Source organism: Felis catus, chromosome A2, assembly GCF_018350175.1.
Source record: "Felis catus isolate Fca126 chromosome A2, F.catus_Fca126_mat1.0, whole genome shotgun sequence".
Classification (NCBI taxonomy): Eukaryota; Metazoa; Chordata; class Mammalia; order Carnivora; family Felidae; genus Felis; species Felis catus.
Genome location: NC_058369.1, coordinates 8,616,712 through 8,636,333, shown reverse-complemented (window position 1 = coordinate 8,636,333; position 19,622 = coordinate 8,616,712). Strand labels below are relative to the sequence as shown.

The 19,622-nt window shown below is 57.9% G+C and overlaps 1 protein-coding gene and 1 long non-coding RNA gene across 5 annotated transcripts; one reads left to right on the top strand and one right to left on the bottom strand.

Moving 5' to 3' along the window:
• Positions 1-8: 8 nt before the first annotated feature.
• Positions 9-6,758, bottom strand: LOC123382262. The gene is made up of 3 exons (XR_006590377.1): positions 6,401-6,758; positions 5,124-5,272; positions 9-1,286 (listed from the first exon to the last, which is right to left on the bottom strand). It is a non-coding gene; the product is annotated as an uncharacterized LOC123382262 (long non-coding RNA).
• Positions 2,382-19,407, top strand: ELAVL3 (ELAV like RNA binding protein 3). 4 transcript variants are annotated; one of them, XM_023245687.2, is made up of 7 exons: positions 2,382-2,782; positions 8,803-9,019; positions 9,343-9,446; positions 12,959-13,112; positions 13,256-13,481; positions 14,156-14,194; positions 15,799-19,407. In XM_023245687.2, exons 1-7 carry the CDS (start codon positions 2,774-2,776, stop codon positions 16,148-16,150), a joined length of 1,101 nt encoding a protein of 366 aa, XP_023101455.1. In that variant the 5' UTR covers positions 2,382-2,773; the 3' UTR covers positions 16,151-19,407. The 4 variants fall into 4 exon arrangements, with proteins under 4 accessions (XP_023101455.1, XP_023101460.1, XP_023101446.1 ...); XM_023245692.2 differs by having other exon boundaries at positions 8,800-9,019; positions 15,820-19,407; XM_023245678.2 differs by having other exon boundaries at positions 8,800-9,019.
• The last annotated feature ends 215 nt before the right edge of the window (positions 19,408-19,622 follow it).

Here is a 19,622-nt window from a genome sequence, read left to right as displayed (position 1 = left end):
AGCCTCTGCACTGCCTCGGCTATCTGGGCCTGGAAACCCCGAACACTCCGTCTCACGGGGTCAGAGGGTGGGAGGTTGGGAAACAGGAGGCCACCGGACATCTCCTGGGACTCAGGATCTTGATGCCCACTCCTAATCCCTCATGGAATACTAATTCCCCACCCTCAGAGAGCTCAGGGACCGGTTGGGGAGATGTTCAGTAAACACCTATGTAAGACATCTACAGCTGTTGACAAGTGCCGTGCAGGAGATAGGGTGATATGTTAGTTTCTGGAGGCGCTGTTTAAGTCGGTGGTCAGAGAGGACCTCCCTGAGATGGTGGCCTTTGAGCATAGTCCAGAATGACAAAGAGGTTCCATCCCTGAAGAGAGCTGGAGGAGGCAAATCCCAGGCCGAAGGAACAGCCAGTGCCAAAGCCCCAAGGTAGAACGGCTCGGCGTGTTCCTGGAACAGGAAGCCTCGTTGGGGAGGGGAGCTGGCAGCGGCGGGGAGGCTGCCCTGGCCCCATTTCCCGGAGGAGGATGCCTGAGGTCGCCGCCTCCTCCTGCTGGCTGCCAGCAAGAGGCGGGAGCGATACCAGGCCGGCGGCCGCCAGGTGGCGCGCAAGCTGCGTGGGCCCTGGTGGCCGCAGCCACGTGACCCCGGGGACCGCAGCCGCGAGCCAAAGCACGTGCCCGAGGGAGCCCTGTGGCGCCACGCGCAGATTGGCCCCTTAGGCGCCTCACCAGCTCGTGGGGGCGGGGCCGCAGCTAGGCTTCATTTTACACTTTGGATCCGGGTTTATTCTAACCAGGGACAGAGGTATCGGCGAGGATGAGCAAGTCCGGCCGTTGGGGCCACCCACGCGAGCTCCCCAAGTCCCCCAGGGCCCAGTCCCCTTCGCTGCAGCCAGAGCCAGCAGTTTCCATGGAAACCGCAACCGGGTCTTTGCGCCCAGGAGTAGCTCCGCTCACGGCACAGGCACAATTTGCAATCCGACAGGAGCCGGGAGGGACACCAGGCGGGGAGCCAGCCACCGCTCGGGGTCCCTAGGTTCGACAGCCAGGTCGCCCCGGCAAACTCAAGAGGGGCCACCCGGGGACCTGCAACGCCACCGCCCAGATTGCGCGGGCCGCGATGATTGGCCTGTTCTCTCCATCAGCGTGGCAGTGCTCTCTGCTGCGCGCTCTCTCATTGGTTCAATCTCGAGGGCATCCTCCTGCAATTGGTTCTCTCGAGGGCAGGCCTTGATTGGTCAAATTAGGCTCTCTCGCTGAGTTTGATGGCATTCTCCGACAGTCTGGAACCTAAAAGGGCGTGCAGGGACGAGGTTAGGGTGGAGGCTGCGACTCTCGGATTAGGGGTCTCTGGCTACCCAGCCCACGGCGCTCTCGGAGAGAACGTCGGGCCGCTGTCTGTGGTGCTGAAGTCTCAGTAGAAGGCGACCCTGCCTTAGTGAGGACTCTTCCTCCCGCCTGATAGCCGTCCCAACGTAAATGTGCCCTTGAGCCCGCTCACCAAAAGAGGCTGCACCAACTTCTGTCGCCTGAGAGAGAAGCCAGGTTCCCCCTAGCTGAAAGAAAGCGTGACCCCACAGGCAGACCAATCACGAGCCCGAAAAGCCAGGACATTTACACAACAGCTCTGCCCACCCAAAATTTATGGGGTCTCAGAAGGCCCGGTGGTTTTCCGGAAACACAGGGCACCAATGGGTTTTGCCTGAAATCCTAAGCCCCAAACTTTTTCACCCGCTTTGGAGAAGTACCGAGTGCCCTTGCGCTGTGGAGTGCCAGTCCCCACCTTTCGAACCCACCTTTTGAACCTATCCCATTCAAAAGCCTCAGGGTCACAGTTCCTTCTGTAGGCAGACGAGAGCCCCTGCCACCCCCATCCTTCTCCACTGGTCTTGGGAGGCTACACCCGATGCCTCCAAAATCTGCGGACCTGGGCCTCTGCTCATAGAAATCTTGGTTCCTCGTTCCTTTCCAGTCTTCTTGATGGACAGCAACTCCGGAAGTTCGTACAATCAGTCCACGGATCTCCCTCTTTGCTCCAACAGCTCAGGTCGTTGGACAGAGGAGGGGAGCCTTCCCTGTCTTGCGGGCAGAAAGCCCGCCCAAGAAGGGGCGGAAATGCAGGAAGCAGGGTCCACGGGGGCAGAGGGGCCCGAAAATGGCAACCAGAGCCCCCAGGGAGTGCTTTCTGGGGGTGCGGAGTCTTAGCCAGCTCGCGCTCTCTTCCACCTGCCGCGCCGTCGGGCGCCGCGAGGAGGCGGGGCTCAGCTACCGCAGCCAATAAGCGACGCCGGCTCTGGCAGCTGCTCCTATAAAGGGCTGGGGGCGGCGGCGGCGCGGCCCAGAGCGCGGAGCGCGCAGCGCGGGCTGGAGGGTGGGAGGGAGGGCGGGCGAGGGGAGAGGACTGAGCATCCAGGACCGGACAGGCCGGGCCGGGGGGCGGCGGCGAAAGGCAGAGCGCCGCGATCTCTGTCAGGAAGCGCAACCTCCCCGGGCCCCGCGGGGCCGCGCAGGGGGCGTTCTCAATCCCGCGCCCGCTCCCTCTTTCCATCCCCTGCCGCCCGCAGGCCACCCCGGGGCCCGGCTATCCGCGCGCGCGTCCTCGGGCTCGGGCCCGTCCCCGGCCCTCGAGGGAGCCGCCGCCTTCATCGACACCTCTGCAGCGGCCGCGCCAAAGGCCGCCCGGGCGGGACCCCGGAGTGAGCATCGAGCGCCCCCCAAGGAGTGCACGACCCCCGGAGCCGCCCTCAACACGGACCGCGCCCGCCGGGCACACAAGAATGGTCACTGTAGGTATTCCCTTGTCGCTGAGAGAGAACCTGGGTGGGGAGGGGTTAGGCACAGCCTCCGCGGAGATGGCGGGTGGGGGGGGGGGGTAGGACCAGGCCTAGCTAGGCCCCGGTGGGGGGGTAGGACCGAGCCTCGGGGCCTGAGAGTGGGCAGGACCGCACCCAGAGTGCTGGGGGCGCATAGAATCTGGTCTGAGAGGCCTTAGGAAGCCGAACTCTGATTTGGGGAGGCGTCCTACGGCGTCCTGGGGGCGGGATTGCCCCCCTCCAGCAAGCCTGATGGGGGAGGGGCCGCAGCAGCGGAGGATGCCTTCTCCATCCAGGCCCGGACCCCGCAGGCCGCCCAGGCAAACGCAGGGCTCCTATCACTGGTGCTGGGCCAGGACAAGGCGGCAAGCCGTTCCCGAGAGCCCCGGGGAATCGGGTGGCGTCGGATCGCGCGCCCCGGGCCGCGGCCGCGCCCGGGGAGCCGGGCGTCTCGTCCTCGAGCCCGTCGACCTTGCGGCAAGCGGGGAGGGGAGAGGAGGGGGCGCGCCCGGAGGCCCCGCGGGCCCGCCGCCGCTGCCGCCGCGTCCCTTTGTTTCTCGGAGCTTCTTAGCGGGCCGTAGCCTCGCGCGGGCGCCTCAGGCTTCGGGGAGGGGGAGGGGAGAGGAGGGCCCGCGGGGGGGGCTTCCTGGCTCCTGGGCCCCCGCCCCACGGGGGATGGGGTAAGGAGCTCAAGGATGTCCCCTAGGCCAGGTCCAGGCGCCCCACCCTTCCTGGGCTCTGGGCCTCGGGGTGACCTTGAGCGCGCCCGCCTGCACACCCGCGCCGCTCGCCCCACTCCCGGTGCTTTCAGCAGCCACCGAGCTGGTCAGCTCCCGAGCCCGCGGCCACGCCCGGCCACGCCCTGTATAACCACGCCCCTGCCCCGCCCATCCGGACCCCGCCCCCTGGGGCCCCCGGGGCCCGGCCTCGCCCGAGCCCTCGGATTTCCACTCGGCTACCCGGGCGTATCCCGGGGGCGGGGCTGGCCAGTTCTAGCCCCACCCCGGCTCCACCCCCGCCCCCGCCGCGCGACTCCGCTCCCCGCGCCGCCGCGCGTCCTTTGTCTGGTCCCAGCGCCCAGGCCTCCTTCTTCCGTACTTACTGTCTTTCTGGTCTGTGTGTGTGTGTGTCTGTGCCCTGTGTCTCTGGGCCTCTTCTTGGAGTCGTGGCGAGCACAGTGGGTGGGGGGATGCTCAGCACTCCCTCCATGTCTGGGACTCTGGGACCCGCCCACCTGGCTCCGAGAAAGGAGGCCCTGAGAGGCCCTGCTTCCCTGCTGTGTGACCTTAGGTCGGCTCTCTCCCTTCTCTGGGCCTCAGGCTGCTAACTTAGGTGCGAGACGTGAGTGCAGCCTCCTGAGGACCCTCAGAACCCCCACAGCAGTCCAGCATCCATTCCTCTGATCTGTTCCCTCATTTGAACGAGGGAAACTAATGCACAAAAGGGCGAGGGTGTGGTCAGAGGTCACACAAGGGCCTTGAAGCCCTGGAAGGCCTGGTTACTCCACTGGAGGACACTCAGGCAGAGGTCCACCATGAGAACAGGCTGGGAGGAAGTGAGGGGATAGACTGAGACAGTGAGGGCCCTGCATGGATGGAGAAGGGCCCAGAAGTGGGAGGCCTAGTTAGCACCACGTGGTGGCCTAGCCTTACCATGCATAGCCACTCAATGCCCTATTGTCGCCAGTATCCAGGCATCTATCATTGTGACTGGGGCCAGGGGGCCCAGCTAGGGGCCAAGGGGGTCAGACACAGAAGGGTCTACATAGAGAGTGACTGCAGGTGTATTCACTGCAAAATCCATATGTCATGTATGTGCAATGGTGCAAAAGAGTTGGAAAAAGAGTGGCTGAGAGAGAAAGGGGGAGAGAGACAGGCTCAGAGGGGAGAGAAGAAGAGAGAAACAGGGGCAGGGGTGGGGGGTGGGGAGGGAGAGAAAAACAGAAAGAGGTACGGATCCAGAGGAAGAGCTGGAGAGACTGGGAGGAAAGGTTCTATTGCTCCCACTTGATCTCTGCCTATCCATCTTTGACCTGCCCTCCTCCCCTCTGACTTCACCCCTCCACTCCTGTCCTGGGACAGCCCTCCAAGGTCCCTGTGATCCCGGAGTCATCCCAGGCCACGCATTTGTCATGGGCTGGGGCAGAGCGGGTGTGGTCTCCACCAATCCGATCCCTATTATCGGCTCAGCCGGCTGAGCTGCAGAGGAAACGCGACACTGATCCTGCTAAGCTCTGGCACAGCTGGGAGAGAGATGGGGTGGTGGGGAGATTAGTAGGCTGGGTCTCAAGATCCTGGATAGGAACCCCAATTACCTTTTAACCGCGTCCAAGCTGAGGACATTTGGGGTGGCCCTGGGGGCTCTGTCTGGAGTAATCAGATCAGTAGTCAAACTCCATCGCTTCCACGGCTCCGTGTCATCCCCAGGCAAATCACAGGTCCCTCTGACCGTCGCTTTCTCCACCTGAGAAACGGAGGTGATCCCCAGCTTTCAGTGTGGTTGTGGGAAGTCAGTGAAACCTTTGCACCTGCTCAGTGCCTGGCCACATAGTAGGGGCTCCAGACCTGGAACTGGTTTTGTACTGTTAACTATTTTGGGGACTCCCAGCGCAGACATCATCAACCAATCACAGAACTCTTGTCTGTTGAGCCAGAAGGGAATACAGAACCCATCTTTGTACGTGGGAAACCTCTGTGCCATATCTTTAGTGGAGGGACAGGGGCCCGGAGAGGCAATGTGAGTGTCAGAAGATGCACAGTGAGGAGGGTGGGGCCAGGAGCTGGCACCTGATGGTACCCAGCAAGCATCTGTTGAATTGAATGAGTAGACTTGGCCCGCAGAGTGGGGTTAAATGCGGGGACACAGCTTCACTTTGCTGTCATTTTCACTATTGTTGGCCTTTTTGTTAGTCAAGTGGGCTGATGTCCAAGCTCCGGATTTGAATTCTTGACCCCACCATTTGCGAGCTCCCTAACCTTGTATAAATCCCTACCCCTTCGTGGAGACTCTGTTTCCTCTTCTGTCAAATGGAGAAAAGAGTGCCATAATGTTCAATGTTGGCAGAGCCGGCCCTCAATACGTGGCCACGCTATCAGGAAAGTATTAATCTTATGAAACTGGGCGCAGATCTGTAACGTGCGTTACTGTCTTATTGCCAGCGCCTATGGCAGACATTGCTCATCAACCCAGTGCATGATCCTGCTCCGTCTGGATGTGGCTTCAGAATAACCCTCCAGCCAGCCCCCAGACAGCCACTCTCAGCCAACTGGAGATGCAGGGGGGTTGACCCTCAGGGCCATCCTTTTAATAAGAATAAATGGAAAGGAAACAGAGGCCCAAAGAAGAGCTACGATCACCCCCCCACCGAGGATACACAGCTAGAAGGTGCCCCCCACCCCTGCCCCCGTGCCTTGGCCACTGTCATTAAAAACAGTTCTGACGTCCGCCAACATATCCAGGTTTGAAATCAAGTGCCCCATGTATATATCACTCAGCGTCTCTGAGCTCTCTCACTTATAAAATGGAGACTGTGTGGCCATCTCTAAAGCTGATTGGGAGAAATAAGGGAAATGTTGCCTGTAAGCACCTCACCCGGTGCCTGGCTCCCAGAAGATGTCCGTGGGGCAGGATGAGTATTACCAGCCGTATTTTGAGGCAGGGATGGCAGACATGACGAGTTGCTTCTCGTAATTGCGCTCATGGCAGACCTGGCTAACTGATCCCAGAATGCTTCCCAGCCGCGCGAGTAGCTTCAGATCCTTCGGTGGGGGTCACCGCGCCAATAATTTGGAGTTTGCAGCAAAGTGGAGCAGAGGCCCAGAAGCGTCATGTAGTCTACCTGAGGACACACGGCTGAGAAACGTTAGAGCAGTTAGAATTACAGACTCTGGATGAGGAAATCTCGCGTGCGAACCCCCGTTTCACTATTTATAAGCTGCGTGATCTTTGGTCTTTTTTTTTTTTTTTTGAAGTTTATGTATTTATTTTGAGAGAAGGAGAGAGCACACAAGTGGAGGAGGGACAGAGAGAGGGAGAGAGAAAGAGAATCCCAAGCAGGCTCCATGCTGTCAGCGACGAGCCGTCAGGGCTCAAACTCACCAACTGTGAGATCGTGACCTGAATTGAAATCAAGAGTCAGATGCTTAACTGACTGCGCCACCCAGGTGCCCCGATCTTTGGTGATTTTTAAAACATCGCTGAACTTCCCTTTCCTCGTCTGTTGTCTTAGCTCAGGCTGCTATAACAAAATACCGTCAACTGGGCAGCTTAACCAACAGACATTTATTTATCACAAATCTTCTTCTGGATTCTGGGAAGTCCAAGATCAAGGTGCCAGCTGATTCGGTTGCTAGTAAGGACTTGCCCCCTCCTTTGCAGATGGACGTCTTCTTGCTGTGTCCTCACGTTGTGGAGAGAGAGAGAATGTCTCTCCTGTCACTTTTTTGTTAAGGACATGAATCTCATTCATGAGGGTTCTGCCCTCATGACCCAATTACCTCCCAAAGGCTCCACTTCCAAATACCATCACATTGGGGGGTCAAGATTTCAACATATGAAGTCGAGGGAACACAGGCTTTACGTTCATAGCATCTCTTAAGCAGGGAAAATTAAGCCCTCTTTTCAGGGTGCTTGTGAATAAGAAAAAAAAACAAAAACAAAACGTTGCCCATAGAGAGCTTTGCCCTATACCTGGCACACAGTATGCCCAATATTTGGGAACAAATATGGTATTGTATTTTTGGTTAGGGATGGCTGAGATGATGTGTACCTGCTGACTCTAATTCTGTAGCCACAGACATTGCTAATCAATCACAGTGATCATTCCTGTGGAAACTGAATCTGGTTTGTAATCCTTCCTAATTTGTCCCGTTAGGAACACCCTACCAATAGATTTGATTTTTTTAGGTGAAGGCCATCCATCGGCCAACCATGCCTTGGGAGAAAAACCTAAGGACATGCTGGGTATTTTCCCTTCCCATGCCCATGACAGACAATACCAATCCATCCCAGTACTTTTCAACATATACAAATATTGAATCATGTTGTACACTTGAAACTAATATTCTATGTCAACTATTAAAAAAATAGGTGTAGGAAAAAAGTTAAATAAAATTCAACACCCATTCGTGAAAAACGAAATCTTGTTAGGATACTAGGAATAAAATGAAACATTCTTAATGTGATAAAGGCCATCTACACAGAATCCATATCAAAAATCAAATTTAGCTGTGAAACGTTTAAAGCATTTCCTTTAACATCCTGAATAAAGAAGCCACTGTCTCACTGTAGCCCCTGCAATAAGACAAGAAAAATAAGGAACAGGTCTAGATTGGAGATAATTAAACCTGTCCTTATTTGCAGGTGTTATTATGTGATATATTTAAATAGCTCAGGGGTGCCTGACTGGCTCGGTCAGGAGAGCATGCGACTCTTGACCTCGGAGTTGTGAGTTCAAGCCCCACACTGGGTGTAGAGATTACCTAAAAATAAAATCTTAAAAAATCATAAATAACAATAAGTAATAAAATGAAAAAGAGCTCAGTGGGAAAAACGTGGGGGTAAATGCCTAGTGGGAAAATTATGCATGAAGCAAAAGAAATATTAACACATCTGGGATGGGGATGAGGGCAGTCCCTCATCCTTTGATGGATGAGGGCAGTCCATGGCTAGGGAGGAGCTTATGAGGACTTCAAAGCTAATAAAAATATATTTCTTATTCTGAAGACAAAAGTGTTCATTTTACTCTTCTGGAAATGCACAGACTGATTTTAGGCAAACAGGCAAATGTAGACACCAGACATGTATGGAATTTTTCACAGTAAAATCACACGTAAGGTGCTATGCCTGATGCTGGAGGAGTGGAAGAGATTAATAGGATAATATGTTGTCCTCTCTCCATGTTTAAGCCCATGTCAGACATGACTGATGCATCACCACTGATCCCTGGTGTGGGGACTGGGCCGTGAGCGGGTGTGGCCTGTTATCTCCAGCAGATACTCGGGGCCATGGAGTCTCAGGTGGCGGGGGGCCCGGCCGGCCCGGCCCTGCCCAACGGGCCACTCCTTGGTACAAATGGAGCCACTGATGACAGCAAGACCAACCTCATTGTCAACTACCTGCCCCAGAACATGACCCAGGACGAGTTCAAGAGTCTCTTCGGCAGCATTGGTGACATCGAATCCTGCAAGTTGGTTCGGGATAAGATCACAGGTGTGGCTGCTGGCAGGTGGGGAGGGAGGAGACAGAGATAGTAGTCTGGGGAGCACGGGTGTGATGGGGGCAGGTAGCACCCTGGGGGATCGGAGGTGCGATGGGGAGACAGGTATGACCCCCGGTAGGGTATCCCGGGGGCGATGGGGGCAGGCAGGACTCTGGGGGATCTGAGGTGTCCTGGGGACAGGGTGGTACTGTGTGGAAGAATACTAAGGGGGGGATTTTGGTCAACCTTGAGTGACGGCGGTCAGCCTCTCAGGACTGGGTCTGGGAGGACCCTGGTAGGTGTGGGGAGGTCGTCACCCTGATCCCGCCCACAGGGCAGAGCCTCGGTTATGGGTTTGTGAACTACTCTGATCCCAACGATGCAGACAAAGCCATCAACACCCTCAACGGCCTCAAACTGCAGACGAAGACCATCAAGGTTAGTGCCCTCATTTTCCTCTGTGGCCCATCCCCCCTTACTGCCCACCTGCAACTGTCCCCAATCCCCCACATTACTTCCCCTTGGACTACCCCCTTCACTGCCACTCAACCCGCATGTCGCCTACCTTCCTCACTGCCACCACTCCCACCCCGTGGCTCATCCTCTGAGGGATTCAGACTCTCCCCTAAGAATTCCTGGCTGGGCACCCAGGGCCCGATGGCTCTGCCTCTCTGAACCTCAGTTTCCTCATTAGTCAGTGAGAATACCGGCTCCACATTCTCTGCTGGCTCAGGGAGGTAGCCATCCCATTGGCAGTAGGAGAGTGACCAGGGTCTGGTGGGCAGCCCCCCCCCTTGCCTTTGTCATGGAAATGGAGAGGGGTGGGGGTCCATCTGCCATCTGGAGCCTAATTAGGGTCTGGGAGGGCGGGATTAGGGGTGAGCCCCTCCCCCATCTTTGTGCAATGCCCCTCCCCCCACAACCTCCCCTCTCAGCAGCTGCAGCTGGGACTCTGCTAGCCCAGGTTCCCTGGGGGGGGATCGCCATGGAAACCCCCCTCTCTCGGTTCGCCTGGGGGTGTCTGGACTCCGCCCCACAAATCTGCTCTGGAACCTTGGGGGAGGCTGAGGGGGGGGGAGCGCCCATCTGGCCCCCTGTTCTCTCTGAGAACAGAGGTGGAGGAATCTCTTCCTCTTCCCGTTGTGGGGGAGGATGAGGTCGTGACCTAATGGGTCCCTCCATGGGCAACTAGACCCAGAAGCCCTGGGGCATGAGGGGGACAGTAGTGACAAATCCAGAGGGCCACTGTATGCATGTGATGCAGTGCGCGCGCGTGCATGCGTGCGTGCGTGCGTGTGTGTGTGTGCGTGTGTGAGATAGACCTGGGCTGGGAGCCATTGTGTTTGTGGGACACACGAGTCTGGCTACTAGACTCTGGGCGTGTCACGATGGGTCTGTGGGATGTGGTGTTTATTTCACAGGTGCTTTGTGACACTGCAACTCTGGCTGTGACCTGGTGGGGCTGCGTGGGGGTGTCGGCTGTGCCCTACTCGGGGTGCAACGTGTGTGATGTGGGCTTGTGTGGTGGGGTGACAGGTGTGTGGTTCTGTGCCTCTTACTGTAATTATCCAAGACCCCCGGAGCCGCTGTGGATGTCACAGTGGCCCCGAGTCACCCTTTGGCTGGTGTAGCCACTAGGGCTATGCAGAGGGTGACAAAGTGTGGCCTCGCGTCTCTGTGTGTGTCTGCCTGGGTAGCACTATGTAAGGTTGGTCCCAATTGGCTGCTTTGGCAGATTTTGCCCAAGACCTGTCCTGGTGAGGGGGGCCGGAGGAGCCCATACCCAGGTGAGGGGCCTGGGTCAGCCCACATCATGGAAGGTTGGCAAAGACCCCTGAAGACCAACTCAGTGCCTCAAATGACCCCTGACCCCAAACACCCACCCAGGAGCTCAGGCCTCTCTTCCCCTCACCCCTCCCTCTGATTCAAGTCCTCACCCCTCAAAACTCACCGCCCCACGGGCAAGAGCGGAAGCCATGAAAAATGTGGCCGTGATTTTTAATTAATATTATCGAAAAAACCCAGCAGCTGATGTGTTTGTGGGGTTTTTTCTCCCCGGAGGACCCCGGGTGCTCACAGTTGCATTCGTTAGAATCCCTCTACCTCCAGCCCATGAGTGCCTTCACCCTGACCCACCCCTGGCCCAATTTACTCATGTTGTTAGCTTTTTTAATTAGTTACTTCCAATGCAGGGCTATGCCCTCTCCACTCACCACCACAAACAAAAGCCGGACCCTTGACCGTGACCTTATCTACCCAGAGGTTAATTTAGAAGATACAGGAAATAGACATTGGCAGAAATAAGTGGAAAGGGCAGCTCCTGTCCCCTGCTGCCCCCTGCCAGCTCTAGGCCCACCTGTCAGCATCTGGGGGCGGGCCCTGCAGACTGTGTTTCCAGGACGCTGATAAGCAAACAATGAGATGGGGTCACACATCTCGCCACTCTGTAAATGGACTTTTCTTTCCCCCAGTTTACAATACTCACCACTGTTTCTGGGAAATAAATATACACGTCCACCATTTTTTAACCAGCTGCAGGGAGTTTCATTGTTGGTCTGGACCATAATTAATGACACAAATCGAATGCCCGTACCAAAACGCGTCTAATTCCCCACTGAGAGAAGTGCTTTGGGGGGGGGGGGGGGGGGGTTGAGGCGGAGGACCAAATTCAGATGGGAAGAGGACAGGGGTTACTTTTTGACTGAGACTGGAAGAAGCAAGGAGAGGAAGGGCGTTCCAGCCTGAGGGGAGCAGCCAGAGCAAAGGCCCTGAGGCTGAAATGTGCCTGGTGTGTTTGAGGAACACGGGAGGAGACTGGTGTGGCTGAAACAGAGCACTCGAGGGAGAAATTGGCAGAGATGAGAGTGAGGGTATGGGGTGGGGGGGGGGTTGTGCAGGGCCTTGTGGGCTGGGAGAAGGACTTGAACTGTGGGGCAGGTGGGAGCCACAGAAGGTTCTGAGCAAAGGGAGGATGTGCCCTGCCTCAGTTGCTCACAGGCGCCCCCTGGCAGCTGTGGAGGGAACAGACTGGGGAGGTTAGGGAGGTCTGTGGGAGCTATGGTGGGAGCTGAGTAATGAGGCAGGATCCGTGGTGGATTGGATGTGGGTGTGAAAAAGACCAGCATCAAGGACAATGGGGGCCTGAGCACCCAGGAGGACAAAGCTGCCATTACTGAGCTGGGGCAAGTTGGGGACTGGATGCCACCTCGCTGCTTGTGATCCTCTGTGGGGCGCCACGTGCGGTGCCTGGAGGCAGGTGTCACACAGGTGTGCAGTTTGGGGGTCAGGCCCACACTGGGGACAGACATTCGGGAGTCGTCAGCACTGAACTGGTGGCTAAAGACCTGAGCCACCTGGAGGGTCCCAACGTGGACGGGAAAAGGGCCAGTGTCCCAGGCTCACTTTCCAAAGGAGTAGGAAGCATTGTGTTGATGGAATGTACCTCGTGAGAGCAGGAGCTGGGGACATCTGACCTCCAGGGCCCAGCGACGACATGTTCCTCCCACCACTTTAATTTTTTTTTTTTTTTAACGTCTACTTATTTATTTTGAGAGACAGAGCACAAGCAGGGGAGGGGCAGAGAGAGAGGGAGACACAGAATCCCAAGCAGGCTCAGAGCTGTCCGCGCAGAGCCCGGCTCGGGACTCAATCTCACAGACTGCGAGACCGGGACCCGAGCCGAAATTAAGACACTCAACCGACCGAGCCACCCAGGCGCCGCCCCCCACCACTTTATGCTGGCCGGCCCACATCATCATCGGCCGCAGCTATGTCCCCTCCCTCAAGCCTTGGCCAGCCCCGCCTATGGTGACTACCCAAGAGATACTTGTTGAGCGAACAGAGGAGGCACTTCTGCCTCCCACTGGTGGTCTGGACGTGGCCTCACCCTCCCCATCCGTGAAACGGGTCTTCCCCTCACCTCTGTCCACCTGCCCCGCCCCCCACTCCAGGTGTCTTATGCCAGACCCAGCTCTGCATCCATCCGAGATGCTAACCTGTACGTCAGTGGACTCCCCAAGACCATGAGCCAGAAAGAAATGGAGCAGCTCTTCTCCCAGTATGGCCGTATCATCACTTCTCGAATCCTGGTGGACCAGGTCACAGGTCAGGCTGCTGGGGATGACGCACTGGGCAAAGGCACGGAGGTGGGGCCAAAATGGAGAAACCGGGAATGGCGGGGGAGGAGCGGGGTAGAGGGCCACGCAGGAGGGGGCAGGGGTGCTCATGACGCCCTCACTCCCTGGCAGGTGTCTCTCGGGGTGTGGGGTTCATCCGCTTCGACAAGAGGATTGAGGCCGAGGAGGCCATCAAAGGACTGAACGGGCAGAAGCCGCTGGGCGCGGCGGAGCCCATCACGGTCAAGTTCGCCAACAACCCGAGTCAGAAGACTGGACAGGCCCTGCTCACTCACCTCTACCAGTCGTCAGCCCGGCGCTACGCAGGCCCCCTGCACCATCAGACGCAGCGCTTCCGGTAAGCCCCCTGGCGCCCCCCACAGACCCCTGGACCCCATCCCTGCAGGGCAGAGGGACGCCGGGAGGGTGCCCGCAGGCCGGGGCCACTGAGGGCGGCAGAGGGGAAATGTGTGTCTGTCAGGTGCTGAGGCCAGGCCCTCGTACGCAGCAGGCAGTCAATGTATGCAGGGCACTTTGAGTGGCATTTTCGGTGTTAGGAGTGTTAGAGTCTCCCGATGGGGCCGCCCCTCCCTTGGGCATGGGGCTCCAGCTCTCTGCGCCCCCAGGTATCTATACCTCAAGAGAACGGAGATTGTCTGTATTTTACGAACAGAGAGGCTTTGTCACTCGCCCAACCCACCCGCCACTGCCGAGAAGAGACTCGAACCTTCCCTTCTGGGGTCCTGAGCCCCGCAGGGTGGGGGCAGGCGAGTGGGGCTGGGCGGGCCGGGCCGGGGAGGACGGGACACGGGTGCAGGCCAGGCAGCGGCAGGGCAGGCGAGAGGCAGTGCCCGAGTGACCACGGTTCCGTGCCAGGCGGTGTCCAGCCGGGCGGGGAGCCGGCGGGTGGGGGCAGGGCTGGGCTGCCGGCCGGCTGGGTGGGGGCGGGGAGGGCAGGCAGGCAGGCAGGCCGACATCACAGCTAGGGGTGTGCCCGGAGGCCACCGGTGACCACCCCTTTTGCTTCCACAGGCTGGATAATTTGCTCAACATGGCCTACGGAGTCAAGAGGTAACAGTGCTCCCCGCTGCCCCCAGCTCCCCGCCGTCCCTCCCTGGACTCTTGCCCCGATGGGCCCCCTCCCCCGCCTCACCACCGGGACTGCCAGCTTAGCTGGGTCTGCCCTGTCTGGGAATAGCGTGTCCATTAAGAGAATCAGGGGCTCTGGAACCTAGCGAATGCCTAGAAAGAGCTACTACTACTCTTTGGGTCCTGGAGGGCCTGTCCGTGGCCCCCTCCGGCCCAGGGAAAGGCCGGCCATGTTGCCTGGTCACAGCCATGCCCCCCCCCCGCCTCCGCCGGTTCCCACGTTAAGTCTGAGTTCCACCTGCCTCTCTTGATGGCTGGGGTCACAGGATACCACCCTCTTTTCCCGCATAGTCTGGGGACGGGCCCTGAGGCCCGCACGACCTTGTCCACATCCCCAGCCCTGTGAAGGTCCCCGTGTTTATTGCATCGCGAGCTGTTGAGCACACACTGAGTGCCGGGCGCTGGGCTCGGGGCTGGGGACCCAACGTGGCCCGGCCAGACGTGATCCCTCGTGGAGATGAAATGCTGTTGAGCACAGGGCTTGGCACGTAGTGAGCGCTCAATAAAAGTAGCCGCTCGGACGATTACTGTTCCTGTTGTCAATTACCTCAGTCTAGCAGGGAGGGAGCAGCGAGCAGGGCTGGGAAGGGGGCAGGAGAAGAGGTGAGGGGGCCCCAGCAGAGACCCCCGCCCACCCCGACACGCCCAAGATGCCAGAGCCTGTGCAGAATCGGGAAGGAGGGAGCAAGCAGTGAGTCCCCAGTGGTCCCACTGAATGGGGCAGACCCTGGGGCTCCCCCTGAATTGAGTGAGGCCTGGGGGGCAGGGAGGCAGCGAGGCACGTGGGTGGAGCCAATCCTGCCCGTCAGTCGGTCAGTCAACAAACCCTCCCAGGGCCCCTGCTGTTCCAGGAGCTGTTCTGGGCTGGGGCACCGCAGGGAAGGTGGAGTGGATCCTAAATATACAATCTGAACAGGAAAAGGCTGGCAAGGGTCAGAGGAAGGCGGCGGGCAGCGAGGCCGCTGCCCTGGGACCTGATAACGCAGGGCAGCGCCTCACCGGTTGCAGTCATGGCCTGGCCTTGAGCGGTGCCCTTCTGGCCACATAGGGGTAGCAGGGTGACCAGGGGCAAAGGGGGCACAGCGTTGCAGAGGGCGGGGTGGGGTTGGTGGGGGGAGGGCAAAAGGGGGGTGGGAAAATCTGCCAAGGGAGGAGTAGTGGTCAGGAGTGGGGAAGGGGTCAGGGTCAACAGGGCCAAGGACCCAGTAGGGTCAAAGGTTGTGGGGTCAGGGTGCAGACTGGGGCTCTAGGCAGGAGTGTGAGTGAGGGCCTAATGTGCAGGGAAGGTCACAAGTTATAGGTCAGGACGGAGACTGGGGGCCAGTGTCTCAGAGCAGGCCGCAGTTTAAGGTGTCTCGGGTGGGGTCAGAGGTGGAGGTCGCGAGGCCGTGGCTGGCTCAGGACGATGCAGGGATCACACGGTCCCAAGATCGTGGCACGCCCAGCAGTCATGACCACATCAGGGGTCACAGGGACTCAGGGGTGTGCCGGGGGTCAGGGCAGAGCCCGCGTGACCCCCAAAGTAGTCCCCTGTCGCTCATCGCCAGGTTCTCGCCCATCGCCATCGACGGCATGAGTGGCCTCGCGGGTGTGGGCCTTTCGGGGGGCGCGGCGGGCGCTGGCTGGTGTATCTTCGTGTACAACCTGTCACCGGAGGCAGACGAGAGTGTGCTGTGGCAGCTGTTTGGGCCCTTCGGGGCCGTCACCAACGTCAAGGTCATCCGCGACTTCACCACCAACAAGTGCAAGGGCTTCGGCTTCGTCACTATGACCAACTACGACGAAGCGGCCATGGCCATCGCCAGCCTCAATGGCTACCGCCTGGGCGAGCGCGTGCTGCAGGTGTCCTTCAAGACCAGCAAACAGCACAAGGCCTGAGCCACCGCCGCCCGCCCTCCCCACCCTCCCCGGGCAGCAGAGAGAGAGAGAAAGAGAGAGAGAGGGGCCCCGAGAGAGACAGCGCAGGCAGACCACCGACGGCACACGGGCCCCGCATCCCTGCGGAAGCCACAGGGTGAGCACTCGGGGTGGGAGAGTCTGCAGGGGATGGGGGGGTGCCTGGGGGTCCCCTCCCCGTCCTCCTGCCCCCACCCCAGGCTGGGCTGTTCACTCTCTCGTCTTGGTTTTGTTCATGGCGATGGTTTTTGTTTCTTTTTTCGGCTAAAAAGAAAGCAGAGATGTGCCCCCACCCCGCCTTCAACCACCCTCCACGGGATGGCTTTGCAGGGGCGCTGGGGGTGCCCCCCAGACCCCCTTGCCCAGGCCTCCCCAACACCTAGATGAGCCTGAGGGGAGGGGGGGAACAGGTTTAAAAATCCCCAAAAAAGCAAAACGGAGGAGGGGTGTGGGCATCCCTGGCCCAGAGCCCCCTGGTTGGAGTATGAGGAGCAGGGGGAGGGGCTGGAAACAGAAACAAAATGAAAAAAAAAGGGGGGGGTGGGAGGGGAAGAAAAACTCTATTTTTGTAAAAAGGGAAAAAAGACCTCGTGGAGAATTTTTACTGGGGATTCTTGAACTTGAAAAAAAAAAAACACAAAAAAAGACAAAAAAAAAAAAAAGAAAATATTTTGGCAGGTTATGTTTACCAACTGGGGCAGGGGCAGGGAGCAGGGCTTGGGGCCCGGGGGTCCACGGGGCCGCACAGAGAAACACAGCCACGCAAAGGCATGCGGGGGCACGCGCACACACACATCCTGCAGGGACACACGGAAGCACTGACAGACCCAGAGACGCGCCCCGGACACCTTCCAGGAGCTCGCTGGCCAGATTCAGACACGCAGACAGACATATGGATAATCACGGGAGACCGATGTATGGGGCTATGTAGACAAGGCCGCGGGCAAATGTAGCCACAGGTGGGTGCGGGGTACACACATTTCCACGTGGACACGGGAAAGTAGAGACAGATACATTCGGACACACCAGTCGAGACACGCCATCACGGAGAAACAGACACAACACCCAGGAGACACAGACATGCACAAAGCCTCCCTCAGGCCCAGGCGAGAGGTCGTAGCCCAGATCCTGGCCCAGTCCGCTTCCTCCAGCTAGGCCGCCGGGCCTCCTCCGGACACGTGGCCCCACTCGCCCCAGGTTCTCTGCAGAGCTCTCTCCTGGCTCCTCGGTGGTCCCTGCGGCCCACGAACACAGGCGTGCACACACAGCATCCATGCATCCAAACACACGATACCTCGTTTCACTTTTGGCGTCATGGCGGGCTGGAGGCAGCCCCCCCCCCCAACACTTGAGGCCAAAGGACCCCCTGTCCCCGGGGCTAAACCTCCCTGGGCCGAGACCCTGGCCCAGAGGCAGAGGGGGGAGGCTGGGCCCTGAGCCTTCCCCCTCCCCCAGGGGCCTCCCCAGCAGGAAGTACCCGCTGTTCCCTCCAGTCCCCCTCCCCCCAGCCCCCCGAATTCCCTTCCCACCCACTTGTCACCCCCTTTCAGTTTGTTGGGTTTTTCCGTCTTTCCAAATTCCCGAGGGCAGTGGACGCAGCCCCCATCCCAAGCCCCGGTCCCCCACCGGCTTCTGTCTGGATTTTCCATTCTCCTAGTTTTCATTCTTTGTAAGAAAAAAAAAAAAAAAATTCCAACAGAAGCCAGAGGCCGGAGCCCCTGGGAGCCCTCGCAGCCCCCCACCCCCCGCAGTGGGCCCAGTCGGAACTGAGAATTGCAAACCCCGAATTCAGCTTCAGTTGCCCCTTCCTCCGGTGTCCCTGCGTTTGGTGTCCGGCCATGGCCCCATCTGACTGCCCAGCTCTCTCTCCCCCACCCCTCCCGGTGTTTGTTATTAAACGTCTGTGGAGCTTCTGCTGCAAGGAACAAAAAGAAAAAAAAAAAAAATCAAAAAAGCGACAAAAAAACACAAACAGAAGAGAAAAAAAGCGACAAAAAAAAAAGGAAGAAAAATAAACACACAGAAGAGATTAAAAAAAGAAAAAAAAAAAAAAAGAAAAAAAAAAAGACATAAACTGGCACCAGTTAACTTTCTTGTACTTTTTTGCCGAATTTAGCTTCTTGTAGTTTTAACTTATTGCTATGTTAACTATTTATTCTCCTTGTTGCCCTGTAAGGACATTTGTGTATATTTCTGTTACTTCATCCAGTTTGCAAGTTTAAAGGAACCACGATGTTCTCTTTGTTTCTTTAAGTTTTGCTGAGACGTGGTTATGCCTAATTTATTTATAAAAGGGGAAGTGGAATCATTAAAGTAATAATAATTATTAATAACAGTAATGGTAGCCGAGCAGCGCCCGGGGGGGCGTGTGCTCTGTGGGGCGGTCCCCGCGGCCAGCGACGTCCGGGGTCTCAATGGGATTCTTTTTTGCTCGTCTTGAGAATTTTTTCAGTCCTATTTAGCTGGTGAAAACCCTAGCTTGTTCTTGATACACGAACCTATTTATTCTTGTGGTTTTTAAGTCCTCAACCTCCCAGCTCCCCTCCAGCAGGGCGGGCACCCCCAGCGGGTCCACCCCTCTCCCTCTGCTGTTTCTTGGGGCTTTCTCCCCTCCGACCTCCGAGCGCGGGGACACGTGGGCACACGTGGGCAGCGTGCAGGAGGCGTCTGTGAGCAATAAGGGATGGGTTTGTCCCCTACCCTGGGGCAGCCAGGCTCTGCGGAGGGGGCACCTCCCCACCCCCCCACCCCCACTGAGGCCTAGGCCCCTGACACCCCCAAATCTGGGAGGGGACTTCTTTTTCTAAAACACAGAACTCAGCCCAGCCAGGCCCCCTCCCCAGAGGCCAGCCCCTCACCCCAGGGGCTGGGGGTGGGGGGGCACCTGGGGTCTTCCACATCCCTGGGGGTCAGGGGCAGGGCCCGTGGGATGGGGGCTCAGCCCCTCCAGCCCTCCCTTCATCCTGTTATTTATTCAGAAGGTTTCAAATCACGACAGAGTCCATGTTGGAGGTGATAAAGAACTGTAAAAAAAACAAAAAAACAAAAAAAAGACAAAAAAACAAAAAAAAAAAGACAAAAAAAATCACAAAAACCCAAAACCCAACAAGAACACTTTGCGTTGCGTTTAGACTATTTATTACCGGGATTACAGGCCTGGCCGCGGTAACAGACTTTTACATGGAATTGTTTAATTATTTGTACTTTTCATGCCAGAAAATAAAAAGTTCAGAATCTTACGGCCTCGGCTCATCTGTGTGCGGGTGGGTGGGAGGGGAGCCTTAGGAGAGCGTGTGCCCTGACTGTGTGGCCGTTCCTAGGCTGCCGTCCCTCTCTGGGCCCAGCTCTCCTCTGCAGCCCCTGGGCCTCCCCAGGACACGCGAGACTCAGGTGGGGTGGGTGGGAAACTGGCGCAGGCAGAAACCCAGATGGGCGTGGCCCAGGGTCCGTCTGT